A 19,884-nucleotide genomic window follows, 5' to 3' on the forward strand; every position below is an offset into this window, starting at 1 on the left:
CATTTAAATAATAAGATTAATAACCCATGCTTTGTATTTTCTTAAATGCAATTAAAGTAATACCAACCTGTTTGCATTCCTCGTTTAAAACAAAATGTATTATTTTTACAGAACAGTTAATTTCCTGGGTCAAAATGCCATACATAAGCTTATTTTACTTGTCGCATTAAACCATAGTTAAATTTTAAGAAATTTGACTTCGACACTGCTGCCACTAGTTGTTAGTAATGTTTGTATGGCATAATCCAGAATGTTGAGATGGTTTCTAAACCCAAATCACAAGAATGAGTATGCATTGTTCAGCACCATATGGATGCTTCAGATATAACTTTCTCCATTTAACACAAACACGGAAAAAAAAACATTTTTAGACTTGCCGAACTATGGACAAAAGCAGACATATTAATTTTTATTTGGAATCAACAATAAATTAATATGTCTGCGTCATATCAGATTCTGTTAACACTACGAATGCAATTCCATGAATGAAATTCGCTTTAAAACCCGTGTTTATCAATATCACATAAACATACTACATAACAAAATACAATAATTAATGAAAAGATCTTTAAAAAAAATTCCGCTAGCCGATTAAACTCGCGAATCAGGGAGTCATGCAGACAGCGCTGTTGAACCGAATTTTTGGTGAAGATCTTTCGAATAGCATGTAGCCAAAGAAGAACAAGTTCATGTCGTACCAGGTAAACAATGAAGTTAAACAAATACAAGTTTGTGTGTTAATTTCATATATGTCCTCGAGCATTATGCATACAAATAGTAGCTAAAACAATCAAGTAAATTATTATGAATGTAATTTAGATAAGATCCATTCGTAATCATTTTAGTTATGAACTATTGTATTGTCCCATCGTTGCTCGGCCTGTGGGACGGGGAAGACGCATTACAACACTTTACTTTTATTGAACGATTATTGCGCGTGCAAATGGAAAATATTTAGACGTAAATAACAGTAACAAAAGTATCGATAACAATATTAACAAAGGTTATGGCTGATATGTTAACGTTAATGGAAGATTAATTACCAATGGTTCGTACGTATTATAAATAAAAGTGAATATCATAGTTTTATCATATCCTGAAGCGCGAAAAATAGATCAGCTGACAGCTTTTTTCAGTTTTCGTAATCGGTATGCTTTTCTAACTCAACATTTTTCAAACTTGAATATCTCAGTTATAAGATTTTGATTATATTTTTTACATGTCATTATTTAACTACATTCTTAGCAAGCTCACGATAAAATCATTCATCCTTACCGATCGGACGCTTTAGTACATGGGGTATGTATGGTTTCATCTTTTTGCGCGTGGAATTGGTGAAACGCAATAATATTCTAAATCTATTTCAATTGATTCATTTTAGGTGGATTCTTACATCACGATGACATAAAAATAGTTTTTAAAAATGTATGGCTCCAATAAATATTCAGAAGCGCAACCGCGCATTTTGGCAAATTGCAGGTTACCTGCAAGTGTATTGGAGACTTTTCTAACGCAACACTTTCAAACTTCAATATCTCACTTATAAGTATAGATTTTCGTTTAAAATTGTAGATTATTTGATTACATTCGGTGAAAGCTAATAATAAAATCATTCATCCGTGACGATCGGGCGCTTTAGCACGTTGGGTAGGTAACCTGCGATTTGCCAAAATATGCGATTGCGCTTCTGAATATTCATGTGAGCCGTACATTTTTTAAATAAATGTTAATTTTTCCTGTTATAAGAACCCACCTTAAATGAGTGACTTGAAACACATTTTAGAATAATATTGCGTGTCACCATTTCCACGTGCAAAAATATTAAACTTTACATACACCACGTGCTAAAGCGTCCAATCGTCGCGGATGAATGACTTTATCGTTAACTTGCTCAGAATGTAGTCATATAAAAAATCAAAATCTGAACTCATAAATGAGATATTCAAGTTTGAATAGTGTTGCGTTAAAAAAGTCTCCAAGTGTATTCCGTAGAGAAGATAGTCTCAACTTTTTTCATCGGAATAGAAAATAAATAAAAACATGCAATGAACAATAGGTATTCTCATTTTAATGTTAAGGTGCTTTATTTTTAAAGTTTTGAACCAAACAATATGGATAAGAGATTATTGATATATTCAGGCTGGATAGAAATGGAAGCAGAACATGAAACGATCAACAGGACGGTAGATTGTCTGCCGCGTTTACAGGCATTGCCTCGGGAAACAGGAACACAGAACAAGGTTTGTTTTTTGCGATGGATCCATGCAAAAATGGGTTGCTTTCTAGAACGGCGGCCGGTTATTTCCTTCTATAAAATAGGTAATAACCATGCTATGTCTCTGCAAATTATGGACGAAGGCAATTTGTTTTTACAGTTCGAAGACAATATTCGTGTGCTTTTTTAGCGCGATAACCAATCTATGACACTCAGTTTATTTATTTTTAGTTTATGTTACCAAATGAAAACATACTTGCAGTATAAATTGATATAAATGATATGATGATAAACACATATACACGTTTGATAACAGTGCTTTTACTTATTGCCTTAAAAATAGTTTCCATGAATTTACGATTTAATGCACAGTCATCTGGAATTGTTGTTTGATTGATACCTTTGCCACGAACAGGCAGTATATGCGGATTAAACATGTGCATAATATTACTAGTTTTGAATGGATGACGTAGGTTAAACTACTTCATTTTTGTATTGAATACCGATATGTTTCTTCAAGGTACGTTTTCCCAGTTCGAAACTCAACCTTGGTGTTAGAAGAGCTTGCACCAATTTAGATCCACCGAGCCGGTCGAAAAACAGAAGGGATCAACATCTCGTCACAAACTTGCAGGTTCAAAGCTATAGTGTGCTTCTCATTCATAAAATTAATAATGCATTAAAATTATAAAGAGTTTCAAATGCAATTATTGGTACGTGAAAAACATGTGTATTTGATAGTATTAACGAAGGTGTGTCCCTGTACTTATTAGGACTAGAACGTCGTAGTTATTTGTAGGAAAACGTCTTTGTGCACTTAACATTATGTGTTTAAAAATGTATTAACGTGGACGAGTGTGAAGATACTAAAATATTTCTTTGCAATCAATCAAATATTTATAATTTCATACAAGTCTTAATTGTGGAACTCATAATTTGTAGTCACATCCGATTTACGGACAGACTGACATACACACATACAAGTTGTAAATGAAATCAGACACGTTTTGATGAGTGAACCTTTTTCGAATAAGACACTTCATAGAAATAATTATATGTATTTACATCCCATCTACGGAATGTCTGACAAACGCATATACAAATTGAGAATTAAATTAGAAGAGGTACCTTTTTGCGAATGAGACACTTTATTCAACAAATATATTATGCGTGGTTATTGACGCAAAACACGTTATGGTGAATCTTTGTAAACAGATTTTTGGCCTGTTTAAGTTTGTCTTTCAATTCCTTTTCTTGATAGAGATATCGAAATGAATGAATGAGCTCATGGTTAACAAAAAGCACACTAATATAGCGTAAAATAGATTTTTAACAAATGATGGGTAGTTTCAATCTGATTTTTATCGTGATCGTCCGATGTACTAGTACGCTTTAACCTCTCGGCCATCCTGACAGTCATAAAGTTAGCTGAGTATTATAGTAAATGGAAGTGATGCTAATGAAAACACAATTTTAAAAGTACATAACAGAAATATTCCGATTTGTTTCAACGTTTCGTGTTTGTAACGCATACTAATTTTAATAATAACAAATGGAGCTTAGACATTAACAAATATAATTTTATGTATATGGCATTGTCTGTAGTGTTATTTTGCTTCATGTACACTGTTTTTCTTCTAAGTTTGCGACAGAAAATTGCTTAATTGTCAATTCGTGGAAAATGCCCTGTTAAGACATACGGATGTTTTGTTAAACATCAGATTCACCAAAAGTCTTTTAATGTGGAAATGGCAGGCAACATTCTGTTCTTGTGCTCTTGCACCCTTTAAATTAATTTCGTTGTGATATTTCTAAAACTTTTAAATGATAAATGTTTCTGGGTTTGTCACAGTTTTGCACAAGACGTCCAAAGTGAGTTACCTAATGTTTCTCTTATATTTCGTTGTATGCAATTATAGAAGGCTGCATTAGTAAAATAGAATGTTAATTGACCATGATTATTTTGTTCTTAATACATTTAAAAAATGACAATTATTGCACAAATGTGTTTTCAAATATAACATCTCAATATTACAGGTGTATTTTCATAACACCAAATCAATCTATCAATTATAACTAACACAGTGTTGATTAAATAGTTGTACATCCAGATTTCCAGAATACTTCCTGGAATTGTCTATCCGGATATCAGAAGTACTGGATGATATTGGAGCCGGAAAATGCACTGTAATGGAGCGAAGAGCAACGTTTTTGAGGAGAGACAAAATTACTATGATAGTCGGAAAAAATTCAGGAGGAAAACATGAGGGGTTTTATTTCGGGAGTAAATCACACCCCGGGAAACCCGATTCCTGGTGAGCAGCGTAATACCAATCGAGCAGCGCGGTGTATTTTCGAATGAACTAACATAGGGTTAGTAATTTGGAAAAAATAAAATATTTCAAAGTCCAATTTAAAACAACTGTGAATTAACATTGATAACAAAGGCATTGGCCTACATGTAGAAAAAGTCCTGACAAATTTTCTTAAAAAATGAGCGAAATTTGGCTCCTTGAAGTAGAAGATCGGGCAAAATAAGACATGTTCAGGCATTTAGGGGAGAAAAACTGATTGACCATGAAACAAGATGAACTATATACGAGACCCATTTTCTGAATGTACACATAGCATTTTATGTTTCACCGAAACACACTTGTCACATGATATCGGTGATGATTTATAACAAATTGAAGGCTTCGATACAATGTTTAGAAAAGACAAAACTGCACATTCTGGTGGGTTCATTGTCTATACTTCATCGTTTTTAAGTCACAGTGAAATCAAAAAGGTAATACACTCTAAAGCAGTACCTTCAAACCATAATGAATTACTGTATTATATTTAAATGATGTAGCAAACTGTACTTTTGGATTATTGTTTTGTATTATGTAGTGTTACAATTAAACATGACATTTCATATGTGTTCTCTGCCCTCGTCATATTGAAATCATGTGGCGGTATACATTGTGTTTATATGTACGCACATTGTAAGTGATAATGTGGTAATTATTAATGTTCATCATTTAAAATGTACGTTTGAACTGGTGTGCTGTGAAATCGCCTTCCAATGCTTTGTTCTTAGTTATGTTCTGCTATAAATAGTGTTCTCTTTTATATGGTATCATTATTTGGCTCTAACTCCGTTTTAATTAAGGTTTAATATGTGTCCCATTATACCCTCTGATAGAAAAAAATCCAAATGTATCACTTTGTTTATAAATTTATAGAATTATCATAATTCACATACAAGATACAGGCTGTCAGATTTTTGTATTACACATTTCTTGTTTGAACGTTATCCCAATGTGTTTGCGTACATTAAACCATCGTTTATGATTTGTTCTTTCAAAATGTGATCGTAGTTTTATTGCAATAAATACTACTGTAGCTATCGTTATGTTCATTTCTTTCTGAAGTACGAGTTCTACGCTCAATGCACGTTTTGTCCTGAGATAAACAAAGAAGTCACCGAGGATGGAAAACATATACATACGTTGTTAGCTTCAAGTGTGCATTTTGTCGAGTTATAGATTCCAAGTATTATCAAATTGTTCGAGCTTAAGTGTTTAATGTACTCGTCCATTCGTCGGCGTCTTTGTCGTGTTATGGTTAAGCAGGGACCTATTTAAATCTTACATAGTTTCTGAGATACAGCTCTGAAATGTTTGTGACAGACGGTCGGACTGGCGGACAACGACAAAACAACGCTAAAACTGATAAGTTTCGAGCTTTCGAACTGTTCTTACGTGGTACGTATCACTATGATGAAAAAGAGAACAAGTAAAAGTTTATTTTGCATTGAGACAAAATTCTTTACCGTTAGCATTCATGTTCATTTTGTTGCACCCCAAAAACTTTAGTTTCAAAAAAGTAATTTAATATTTAATCTTTAAAATAATATATTTAATTTGTAAAAACAGATATAAACATATATGCCCTATTAAATGACTGACAATTCAGACTCACGCGCTGTTGAGTTATCTCTAATCGTGTGCCACAACTCACGTGTATTGTATGCATCACTTTATATACATGCTCTGGCATTGAATTTGCAAAAGTTATTTGCATTAATTAAAACGACACTTTCTTATTGAATTACTGGTTTTTCCTATCGAAATGTCTGCGAACAGGATAATGATCCCCATCAGCGCGCTGTCTTTACGTCTTCTTTGGTCCGTTCTCTTATTATTGTAAATGATAACATCATTCAAAATTCAAGAAATATTTGGAATAAATTACAACGCGTCTTTTTCCCAGTCTTTGTTCATTAACGTGGACATATGAAAAAAGAGATAAAAGATACATAAGAAGATTTTACGATGGCGAAAGTAAACAATCGTATTTGAGGTTTAGATTTGTTCATTTAAATATTGCGGTCTACGTGTAAATTGATTGTTTATTCAACGATTGCATAGGCCACTGGTTAATTATATAAAATACATGCTTGATTGTAGGTTCTCCTTTGTCGCATATCAGCTAGCTTTTATAGTTATGTTTCATTTGGAACACGTTAATGCAATTTCAATTAGCGTATGACATTATTTTCCGAAAATACGATGCAAATTTATAACGTCCATGGTGCAAGGGGAAAAACTGCAACACACTGCGATTTCATTGTTGCGTCCCTTAGCATAGCGCGACTGGATATGATAAGAGGGGTACCTTAAGATTTAAATCACTTCAATTTGGCATCATATGAAATTATGTAAAGATCGCGGAGCAATTCTTATTGAAATCCACAAATCATGTAAATTATAATTATTTTAAATTATATGCTATACATGTCATACACCTATTTAGATCGATGTTTTCCGGCCAACATGCCACATTACGTCATCAGGGTTTGGATCCAGCATAATCGGTTAGGGGTGTGGGGCTATCTTTGATTTGTTTTAATCGCACATGTAAGCCATTTTTTCTAGTTTGATGTAACCCCGCCGCAACATTACAGGTTTAACAATTGTGATACATCGACCATCTCCGGCATCCTCCGTGCAGAATTCAATGATCTTGTCACACTGGATCAGAAGACAATTTATCGTATTTTTTTGTCTTGCCAAACTCTTGCACGACGGTTTCATTGCATTACATTTGTATGTGAGAGCATGGCACGACAAATCTGCATGGATAGTGTTGCATATCTTGCGGAGGATTCCGGAGATAGTCGATGTATCACGATTGTGATTTTGTCAGAAACAATAATACAGCCAACACAATTGTTTAAGTAATTATATCCGGACAATGTATGCTTAGCTCCGTTTTTCAACTTTCGTGTGAGTGCCTCCACAAATGAGCATGTCCTTATAACGGTCACCCACCGCGTCGTGAGAGGACGCTTTTGGGACCTTACTATGTTCTCTTATTATTGTAAATGATAACATCATTCAAAATTCAAGAAATAGTTTAAATAAATTGCGACGCGTCTTTTCCCCACTCTTTGTTTATTTACGTGCAATTATGAAAAAATAGATAAAAGATATATTAGAAAATTTCACGATGGCAAAAGTAAAAAATCGTATTTGAGGTCTATATTTGTTATGCCCCCGGTAGGGTGGCATATAGCAGTTGAACTGTCTATCTGTCTGTCTGTCTGTCTGTCTGTCTGTCTGTCTGTCTGTCTGTCTGTCTGTCTGTCTGTCTGTCTGTCTGTCTGTCTGTCTGTCTGTCTGTCTGTCTGTCTGTCTGTCTGCATGCATGTGTATCTCATGGAGCTGCACATTTTGAGTGGTGAAAGGTCAACATCATTCTTCAAGGTCAAAAGTAAAAAAAAATACAATTCATGGGAGGTAATTAGCTTTAAAAGGGAGATAATTTCTAAACCTGCCAAATGATGTATTGAAATTTTATTTCAAAGCGGCGCATTGTGTTTCTGACAAACACATCTCTTGTGCATTTATATATTGTGGTCTACGTGTGAATTTATTGTTTATTCAACGATTGCATAGGCCACTGGTTTATCATACAAAATACATGATTGATTGTATGTTCTCCTTTGTCGCATATCAGCTAGCTTTTATAGTTATGTTTTGTTTTAAATGCGTTAATGTAATTTCAAATAGCGTATGGCATGATTTTCCGAAAACACAATTCACATTTATAATGTCCCTGTTGCAAGGGGAATAAATGCAACACAATTCAATTTCATTGTTGCGTCCCTTTGCATAGCGCGACTGCTTATGATAAGAGGGATGGTTACAGAATGAGCTAATAAAAGTACCTTTTTATTTAAAAAGCTTCAATATGTCATCATGAAATCATGCTAAGATCGGGGAGCAATATTTCATTAAATGCACGAATCGTGTAAATTATAATAATTTAAATTATTATTATTATTATTATTATTTTATTTTGTGCTATGAAATTCAACTTTTTAGATCAATGTTTTCCGGCAAACATGCCACACCTATGTCATCAGGGATTGGATCCAGAATAATCGGTGAGGGGCGTGGGGCGATCTTCGATTATTTTTAATCGTACATGTAAGACATTCTTTTTGTTTGATGTTACAACATAACAAATATCAATGGTTTTGTCAGATATAGTAATACAGCCAACACAATTTTTTAAGTGATTATATCCGGACACTTAATGCTTAGCTCAGTTTTTTTAATCTTTCTTGTGAGTGCCTCCACATCCGAGCATGTCCTTATAACGTTCACCCACCGCCTCTGCAGAGGACACCTGTAGAACTCTCTAGAACGTCGCGCGAACCATGGAGGACGTGGAAAGGTTTTCAGCATGTTCAAAACTTATGAGGTCATGATAACCTGGGTCAGTATTCACCAATCAATGAATAGATTAAAGTTTTTGAATAAAGATTTTTTTTGCCCCTAGAACATAGGTTCTTGGGGCATATTAAAATCGCACCGTCCGTTAGTCAGTCAGTTAGTTAGTCAGTTAGTTAGTCAGTTAGTTAGTCAGTTAGTTAGTCAGTTAGTTAGTCTTTCCGTCCGGATTAGTTTCCGCTCAATAAGTCAAGCAATTGTCATCAGATCTTCACCAAACTTCATGAAAATGTGTAAGGCAATAACATCTAGGTCAAGTTCTATAATCGGCTAAATTGACCCAGACACTCTTGAGTTACTGCCCTTGAATCATCGTAAAATTGGGTTTTTTCTCGTTTCCGCTCAATAACTCGAGCAATTGTCATCAGATCTTCACCAAACTTCCTGAAAATATGTAAGGCAATAACATCTTGGTCATGTTCGATAATCGGCCGAATTGACTTTGTAACTCCTGAGTTACGGTCCTTGAATCATTGTAAAATAGTTTTTTTTTCTTGTTACCGCTCAATAACTCCAGCAATGGTCATTGTATCATCACAATACTCCATGAAAATGTGAAAGGCAATAACATCTAGGTCAAGTTTGATAATCAGCTAAATTGACTCAGACACTTCTGAGTTACGGCCCTTGAATCATCAAAACATTGCGTTTTTTCTCGTTTCCGCTCAATAAGTCAAGCAATTGTCATCAGATCTTCACCAAACTTCATGAAAATGTGTAAGGCAATAACATCTAGGTCAAGTTCGATAATCGGCTAAATTGACCCAGACACTCTTGGGTTACTGCCCTTGAATAATCGTAAAATTGGTTTTTCTCTCGTTTCCGCTCAATAACTCGAGCAATTGTCATCAGATCTTCACCAAACTTCCTTAAAATATGTAAGGCAATAACATCTAGGTCATGTTCGATAATCGGCCGAATTGACCCAGTTTATCCTGAGTTACGGCCCTTGAATCATTGTAAAATTGTTTTTATGCCCCCAGAACATAGATTCCGGGGGCATATCAAAATCGCAATGTCCGTCAGTCAGTCAGTTAGTTACTTAGTTAGTTAGTCCGTCCGGATTAGTTTCTACTCAATAAGTCTAGCAATTGTCATCAGATCTTCACCAAACTTCCTGAAAATATGAAAGGCAATAACATCTAGGTCATGTTCGATAATCGGCCGAATTGACCTTGTAACTCTTGAGTTACGGCCCTTGAATCATTGTAAAATAGTTTTTTTTTCTTGTTACCGCTCAATAACTCCAGCAATGGTCATTGTTTCATCACAATACTCCGTGAAAATGTGAAAGGCAATAACATCTAGGTCAAGTTTGATAATCAGCTAAATTGACTCAGACACTTCTGAGTTACGGCCCTTGAATCATCAAAACATTGCGTTTTTTCTCGTTTCCGCTTAATAAGTCAAGCAATTGTCATCAGATCTTCACCAAACTTCATGAAAATGTGTAAGGCAATAACATCTAGGTCAAGTTCGATAATCGGCTAAATTGACACAGACACTTATGGGTTACTGCCCTTGAATAATCATAAAATTGGTTTTTCTCTCGTTTCCGCTCAATAACTCGAGCAATTGTCATCAGATCTTCACCAAACTTCCTGAAAATGTGTAAGGCAATGACATCTAGGTCATGTTCGATAATCGGCCGAATTGACCCAGTTACTCCTGAGTTACGGCCCTTGAATCATTGTAAAATTGTTTTTATGCCCCCAGAACATAGATTCCGGGGCATATTAAAATCGCCATGTCCGTCAGACAGTCAGTTAGTTACTTAGTTAGTCCGTGTGGATTAGTTTCTGCTCAATAAGTCTAGCAATTGTCATCAAATCTTCACCAAACTTCATCAAAATGTGTAAGGCAATAACATCTAGGTCAAGTTAGATAATCGGCCAAATTGACCAACACACTCCTGAGTTATGGCCCTTGATTCATCGTAAAATTTGTTTTTTTCTCGTTTCCGCTCAATAACTCGAGCAATTGTCATCAGACCTTCACCAAACTTCATAACAATGTGTAAGGCAATAACATCTAGGTCAAGTTTGATAAATCGGCCATATTGACCCAGACATCCCTGAGATACGACCCTTGAATCATCGAAAAATTGCGTTTTTTCTCGTTTTTGCTCAATAACTCAAGGAAATGTCGTACAATCTTTTCCATACTTCATGATAATATGTAAGGTCATAAGATCTAGGTCAAGTTCGATAATCGGCCAAATTGACCCAAACACTTCTGAGTTACGGCCCTTGAATCATAAAAAATTGAGTTTTTTCTCGTTTCCGCTCAATAACTCCACCAATTGTCATCGGATCTTCACCAAACATTATTAAAATTTGTAAGGCAATAAAATCTAGGTTAAGTTCAATAATCAGCCAATTTACCCAGGCACTTCTGAGTTACGGCCCTTGAATCATCAAAAAATTGCGTTTCCGCTCGAAACATGCTCATAACTTCTATGTCGCTTCAGATGTAACCTTCATATTCGGTATGCATGTGTATATGGACAAGGCCTTTCCATACGCACATAAATTTGACCCCTTTGACCTTGACCTTGAACTTAGGTTCCGCGTTTAGGTTTCGAAATCTGTGTTTCGGTTTCAAAAAGCGTTTTTGGGGACATATGTCTTCCGATGGAGACAGTTCTTGTTTAATTTAAGTTCTCTAGTATTGCTTTAATTTGCACGGAATGTCTATTGTAGTATATTGAAGAGAACAATGTTAAGTCTCAACTGTAGTATACCACAGTTAACTAGTATGCATATACAAATGTAGCATACTGCAATTAACTAGTATGCACAAACAAATGTAGCATGCCACAATTAACTAGTATGCATATACAAATGTAGCATACCGCAATTAACTAGTATGCACAAACAAATGTAGCATGCCACAATTAACTAGTATGCATATACAAATGTAGCATACTGCAATTAACTAGTATGCATATACAAATTTAGCATACTGCAATTAACTAGTATATATATATATATATACAAATGTAGCATACCACAATTAACTAGTATGCATATACAAATGTATCGTACCACAATTAACTAGTATACATATACAAATGTAGAATACAACAACTAACTAGTATGAATAATCAAATTTAGCATACCGCAATTAACTAGTATGCATATACAATTTTAGCACACAGCATTTAACTAGACTAAGTGTGCATAAAGAAATGTAGCATACAACAATTAACTAGTATGCATATACAAATGTAGCATACAACAATTTACCACTATGCATATAAAAATGTAGCATATAACAATTAACTTGTATGCATAAAAAGTTAATTCATTCTTGATGTGTGTCCATGGTTGCTTATAAACCATTTATATATTTACCAATGTATCATTTGAAAAATAAAAAATATAGGTTTTATATACCATTTATATATTTACAAATAGAACGATTGAATTATCATGCAAACGTGTGTTTTATTTAGCAATAACATATTTATCAATTAACCAATTGAATAATCATGCAACAGTGTGTTTGTTACATTTACCAGTATATATATATACCGATGCATCGATTGAATCATCTTGCTATAGTGTGTTTTATTTAACATTTATAAAATTACCGATGAACGGATTGAATCAGCATTCAACAGTGATTTATTTACCATATATATATATATTAAACCATGAATTGATTGAAGTATGATAAGACAATGTGACTTTCTATATAATTTACACGCTTAGCCTTAATAAAATGATTGACTCATCGTCCAATATGTTCCAGTCGTACTTTTCGTATAGAAAACAGTGTGCATCAATCTATATGTACACTTATATTTATTGGCTTATACATACGCTAATTTCATAATTCTCTTTTCACATGGACAGTTATTTTTCCATCAGATAATATGTGCGTTAATTCCATAATTCGTGGGTAACATGGGCAGTTATTGTCCATCTGCTAAAATTAACAGATCGTATTTGCCTTCCGCGCCAACACTGTATTCCCTGTACCAGGCCTTGTCCCACTTGACCTCCACCCTTCTGTTCGAGTGAACCATTGTCACGGTGCCCGGATGCCCATTGTCCTGTGGTATGAAATAAAAGCAAACGCATGTTCAGATCAGTATGATGATGTCATAGCAATATCTCAACATTGATTGTGTGCTGGTTTCCATTACTTCATGTAACTGACCATTCAGGAACTTTACTTAGCAGAAACTTGACATTTTCAACGAAAGTTTGTAGAGCCAGGATACAAAGCAACTTGTGTGTGCATTGTTTGTGGATAAAATATAATTTTAGATTTCCGTTGGCGTCATTATGTAACGCGTTAAACTCTGTTGTCGATATATTTCCTTAAATATTGTTTATTAAGGCCGTATTAGTGACTGTTTTAGATAGCCATGGTGTTACTGAAATGCCATGCAAATGATGTAGGTATAATTACAATTACTTTCGATAAAATACTATCTAAACCATATTAACTACACTAAAAAAACTATGACAAACTGCCCTGTATGAAAAAAATAAATATAAGTGAACGCGTGCAAGCGCAAGTACCTTAAATCGCACACACATCAAAATCGTTAAAATAGTTTCATCTACAAATATATCAACAACTTCTCCAAATCCCAAAACCTCAAGCTAGATGTTGAAGCTGCTGGTCGATGGAAGCAGGTCTGGTTGATGCATTTCCATCCTGTATAATGTAACATCCTTAGAAATACCAAGAAAAGAAGACCTTTCATCCTTCCAAAAACTACATGACTTCATTCTTGAAAAGATAAAAAAAAACGCGAAATATCTGGGTCTTACTCTCCAAAGTAGCCTCAAATGGTTAACACTTTAATTTAATTACACAAAATGCAAACCAGGCAATAGGATTTCTTCGCATCAACCTCAAACTCATTAAAGCGGAAGATCATGCTTACACAGCAATAGTGAGGCTTAAAATAGTATAATCCTCCGCTTTCTGGGACCTACATACGATAAGTCAAATAAATCAACTGGAAAAGGTAGAAGGACGCACTGCAAGATTCGTTACAAACAGATATTTCACCACACGTTTAGTAGATAATATGATCGTTACCCATAATTTGCCTACGCTTGAGCAAAACAAAATTCATTTAAATAATGTTATATAAAATCTTCCACCATATAGTTGCCATCACGCATATTGTTTACCTTCTTGTTGAAGTCGACCCCGATCCAGAATCAGCAGTATTTATTTTCTCAAATAGAAACAAACATCAAATGTCTCGTATAAATTTTCGTTCTACACGAGAATAGTCATCCAATAGAATTTGCTAAAAAAACGCACTCACGTGTCTGTCATTGCCCTCACATCCCTCACTAGTCTGTAGACACTTGCCGTTTGATTATGTTTAATCCAAACTAGCATTCAACTGAGCACTTTTTACAGTCTAAAATGTTGATCTAATGGGTTCCGACACAAAATCTTCTATCTAGAATAAGCACTGTATTTGATTATGATGATGAGAACTGGTGAAGTCCGAAATATAAATTGACAATGAACTATAAAGGGGACTGCGTGTGTTTTACAATTTACTACCACAAACGAGTATATTACCTTGTATCGCAACTTCTGAATATAATGTATTTCACAGTATTAGGATGCAAATTGAGTTAACTGGAACATAAATCCCAACATTGAGAAGCTTTGATATCTCTTGACGTTGACCTAGTCTTTAGGGGATGGTAGGTTGCGAAATAATAGTGTTTAGTACATTCTTAAATCAACCTGAGGTTTCTCATTTATTATCTTAGCAGTGTTATTGCACTAAAAAAGAAATTTACCCCAACGATTTAGCAAAACTTAACTCACTTCCTTACGTAATTCATTTTATAATTTAGTCTTCCATGATTGTTAAGGATTAACTATCAAGAAAAACGTGAATACCGAAATTCAATTCATATTAAATGAAGTCCGCGTGTTATACCACCGAACAGACCATTATGACGAATGAGCACAAATCACTCGTGCTTTACATCTGTTAAAAAGGAGTATTCGATTCTTAAACAGATCTTAAACTATGAAACATAAGCAGAAGGGTGAAATGGTTGGAGTTTTTAAACATTAGAAGAGTTTGTCAAGACTTAGATCTCGTTCAAGATGCAACAATATGATTCATAAAAATGTAGTCATCCAGCGCGCAAAATTTACCTGTTCACCCCAGTCCCAGTCCCGACCACGCACGACCCTGGTTCCGACTTTGATGTGCTTTTCAAGGTCACTCCCGAATATCGGCTTGACGAAGTACCCGTTGGTTGACATCGGATGCTGTCCTGAAAATGGCACTTTGTAGTGTAATTTGTATGGTCAAATATGAAAAAAAATTTCATCTACAGTTTCTAATGAATTAAATAATGTATCAATCTTACAACTATATCGTGTATGGTTGGGTACATTTATACATATACGCTATAGTCTTTAAATATCGATGAACATGTTTTCAAAATTTAGGCTAATATTACATAAGTATAGCTTGTGGAATTAATGCGATTTATAAACAACTTTCATATATCAAGTAATTCATAGATACCTTAATTTTTTGTATTTATTATATTTATTTTGTATTGGTTTTATGTAAGAAAAAGTTTCATGAATTAGGATTATTTTGTTTTGTGTTACATAAAAAAACTGAGGGTAGTGAGGGCAAATATTTTACAATACACATATATGATGGTTCGTCAATAAACTTTGAGCACTAACTTGTGCATCACTTTGATACAACCTCTAGAGAAGGGACGGTAATGGATGTTATTTTTCTGAAAAAGATTGATATTTTAACAAGTTAATTATTGCATTCAGTTAACATCAAAATGTAAAGAATACGACATGCGCTTTTTTTAAAGGGGCCTTTTCACAGATTTTGGCATGTTTTGAGTTTTTTTTATAAAATGCTTTATATTGATAAATGTTAAAATTATATATAAAAAACTCCAGTAAAAATCAAGAATAAAATTAGAAAAAAGAAAAAAGGTAACCCTCAGCAGGGCTCGAACACTGACCCCTGGAGTCCTGGAGTAAAAGTAATACCCATTTAGACCACTCGGCCATCTTTCCGGATACAATGCCTGATATATTTTATACTTTATATAAGCAATCCTCGTAGTCTCACATAATATAACGACAACAACAGAACTCTCCAAATTATTAATTCGTTTCGCATTGCAACGCTTTATAATTTTCGGGTTTTTAAATCGTCAAAAGATGCATATAATGGTTATTTTAGAGCATGGTAAATGTTCAGTATTACTGTTTCCTCATAAATATCATAACTAAAACGAAAATTTGCAAATCGGAAACAACTTTTTTCAATTTTGTCAATTAACCCAAACATGAAAAGGCCCCTTTAACATAGTTATTGCATCGTCGCACAGATGAAGTCACAACGAACGACCAAATTCGCGCGTTTGTTTAAAATAGCCTATCCCTAATTATCATAGTATCGGCCCTCCTCATAATATCCAGCCTCAGTTGAACAACATTCAAGAAGTGCTGGAAAGTTAAAAAAAAAAGAGTTTTAAGAAGTTGTAATTTATTTGATGGTTCTCCATGTCTATTACGACGACCATTCTCATAATGGCCGGCGTTCGTTTCAAAATAAGCCATGTTTATTCCAGGGCGGTGCTATGATTTTTAATTACGTTACACACGATTATGTTAGTTTGTTTATGGATTAATAGTAGCTTTATCAAATGATTTATATTTCGCTTATTTTTGAATAAATTTAAAAAAAAGCTACAGGTATACTAAAACTGACCAGACTGCGCAAATGCACAAGCTGGGCTTGAGCTACGCTGGCCGAAACACCATAAGACCCATTTTCGCATGACGCGGCTATGAAAGTGTGACTTAAATGGGTCGAAAGAAAAATGACCATCACACCCTCACACTATACCTTCCACCCACCCCACCGCCCCCCCCCAATTTTTTTTTGAAACGGTTAAAAAACACAAATAATTATTTTTATTATTTTATTTTTTAAATACCGTCCAACCATCGCACCCAAGAATCCCATCCCCCCCCACCCCCGATTTTTGTTGGCATTTTTTTCTGCATTTTTGGAAGATAATGTAATACATGACCACACCCCCACACTATACACCCCTCTTCACTCCACTCCTTTGTGATTGAAATTGAGAGTCCCTTCACCTTTAAAAAGAAAATAGATGAGCGGTCTGCACCCGCAAGGCGGTGCTCTTGTTTAGTCTTAGTTATCTTAATTACATTTTGAAAATCTAAATGAATATCTTAATGCAACTGCTTCAATTACTCTGCAAATCACCATTTTATATGACACTAAATTTGCAATTGTAATAAACAACACAATATTAAATAGCATTAACGGTTATTAAAATTTAGCACGGCTTCCTCCATCAAAAACAAAACACACTAAAGAACTCTATGTTTGTTATCAGTAATTATAATCAGTATTATCACCTCTATTGATCGATATGTACATCACAGGACAAGTATGTAATTTTTTCGACCACCTTCATTAATTTCAAGCGTCTTTAATCCGCTATTCACAACTTTTTGACACTAGGTCTAAGGTGCAATAAACCGGCCCTGAGCGGATTAGAGAGGTACAATAACGTATGGAATAACCCAATATCGATCAAAAGAATGACCGGTATTCGGAATTGAGGGGATTCCGGTCTTGAGGAGATATTTTACGCATGGTTTTATAGCGGTAAAATGGGACCGGACAATTTGTCCGGCTTAGAGAGGATTCCGGTATAGAGAAGATCCGGTTAAGAGGGTTTCCACTGTATTTAGAAACGTAAATTTCAAACTTTATTTCAAAGTTAGCATTTACGCCGAATACCGTTTAGTTGTTTTTTATATTCGGTTTTAGCGATTATAAAGCATTTATATTGTTGTTTTTAGAATAGCTGTAGTTATTGGTGAACTCATGTTCAACGTTTTATAAATTGAGAACTTTGAATATAAACAAGCTAAACCATATACTATTGCGTTGTTATAAAACGTGCTTTCGCCGCGACCTGTTGTGAACAAAAGAACCTTTCCCAGACACATCAAATTTAACCCCGCTGTAGTTGCAAGCACTCTCAACGTGGTTACGCAACAGACGCGTGATAGTTGACTACCGATATCCTACTATACTTGTTGATCAGAAGTAGTTTTATTTTCCCACATCTATTAATAGCCTCAGATTATGAATGACCTGTGCTGAGCAAAAATACCACCTAGTTAAGACGCAGCAAAATGTGAACTATTTTAATCATTCATAAACATTCTCTTCCGCGACTCGTATAATTCAAACATTGTTTATTGATTCTTTTCTATATACGCTCCGTTCAAAATATTCCATTTAACACGATATTTCCATTTTTCATTGTGAATGAATTTAGTTGAAGAACTCAAACCTCTTGCATATATTATACAACTCTTTCTCGGCGCAGATGCGGCAGTTATCAGGTTAATCGTAGCTAAGAAAACTGGCTTGAAACGCGTGGTATTAACCTTAGTTGTTCAAAATGAAATATAAATTTTACATTTACCCTTACATCGGGCCAAAACATGGTAATTTGAATGCATCTTTTAGGAACTATTTTATTGCCAATTTTCATAAATAAAATTATTACTCTCAATCCGTTAATGTAAACAAATGTAAAAATTGGGTGACGTAAGGCATTGCTCGAAAGCAAACGTGTAAAGACCAGTTGACGAGTGATGTCACGCGCACCTGCAAAGTTTAGACTCCGCCCACTGGTTGGCAAAAAGAGGTTGAATTCATACAAGCGCATATCGAGAAGGTTGATATAATCATCGTTTTTATTGATAAGCATGCACTATATCACCTATATTTTTACTAATTATGTCCGAATAAAACATAAGCATGCAAGGAGATGCATTTTTGAACGATTATATTATTGTTTTTATTTGTTTTTACTAACAACAAACTCGGGAGTGGAACACAATCTACAAGCTCGGTATGTGGTTACCACATAAACCTCTCTACTTGCAGTACTTGGCACATCTTCGCGACCATTTTTAGATAAATAATTATCAGAAATGAACATTCTTTCAGAATAATTTAATTTAATGAACGAACCCAATTAAGGAAGAAAACAAACAACAAAAAGATCGATGTGCACGACATAAAGTAACTGATTTGAGCCTTTATATAGCTGTAAAAACTTATCTTGTTACACATTATATAAATTCTCTCGATTAATGTAATGGTTTTTATTTAATTGTTCACACCAATTATGACAATCTTTGTTTCATCATTTTTAAACCGGTGTTTAATTGCATATTTGTTAATCACAAACCGATAATCTCGTTATGATCGGATACTGTCCATGCAATTACAAAGAAAACATGGTGTCATAAAGCCAGGGACCTATACTTGGGTCCCTGCATAAACCACGTGAGGAAGGCAAGTATATGGTCATTAAACAAAATTATTGATACCTCCATCTCTCCGTGCATATTGAGGAGTCATTTCAGCCAAATTTTAAAGCCAAATACTTATGAGTTGCTTTAATAAAATATTAAACGTATTTAAAAAAAAATGAAGACATTTGTCTGAAATGGATTAAAGGAACTAGTGTCTATATATAACACAGTCTAATCATTATAATACAGCGTTTAATAACTATACATTTAAAATATTATACAATTTTACTGCTACACAATTAACGTATTTAACGGGTACCGGCAAATGTAAACTCCGCTATTACGTGCAAAGATTATATGTTACTGCTGTGTACGAAACCCCATCATGAAAACAAGCAATCACGACAGGGTTAAAAATACTTGCGTAAAATAAATTAAATATATAGATTTACTGTAATGTAACCGTCGTGCAAAATATTGGGGCCTATAGATCTATACATAAGACATATCGTTTAG

At 34.4% G+C, this 19,884-nt stretch overlaps 1 protein-coding gene across 1 annotated transcript in view; it reads left to right on the plus strand.

Moving 5' to 3' along the window:
- Positions 1–2,150: 2,150 nt before the first annotated feature.
- Positions 2,151–19,884, plus strand: part of LOC127854605 (phosphatidylinositol 5-phosphate 4-kinase type-2 alpha-like) — a 37,231-nt gene continuing 19,497 nt past the window's right edge. The window contains exon 1 of the mRNA XM_052389669.1: positions 2,151–2,240. Within this exon, the coding sequence (XP_052245629.1) occupies positions 2,151–2,240 (90 nt within the window). The remainder of the gene's footprint in view (positions 2,241–19,884) is intronic.

This window comes from Dreissena polymorpha, chromosome 13 (assembly GCF_020536995.1).
Source record: "Dreissena polymorpha isolate Duluth1 chromosome 13, UMN_Dpol_1.0, whole genome shotgun sequence".
NCBI lineage: Eukaryota > Metazoa > Mollusca > Bivalvia > Myida > Dreissenidae > Dreissena > Dreissena polymorpha.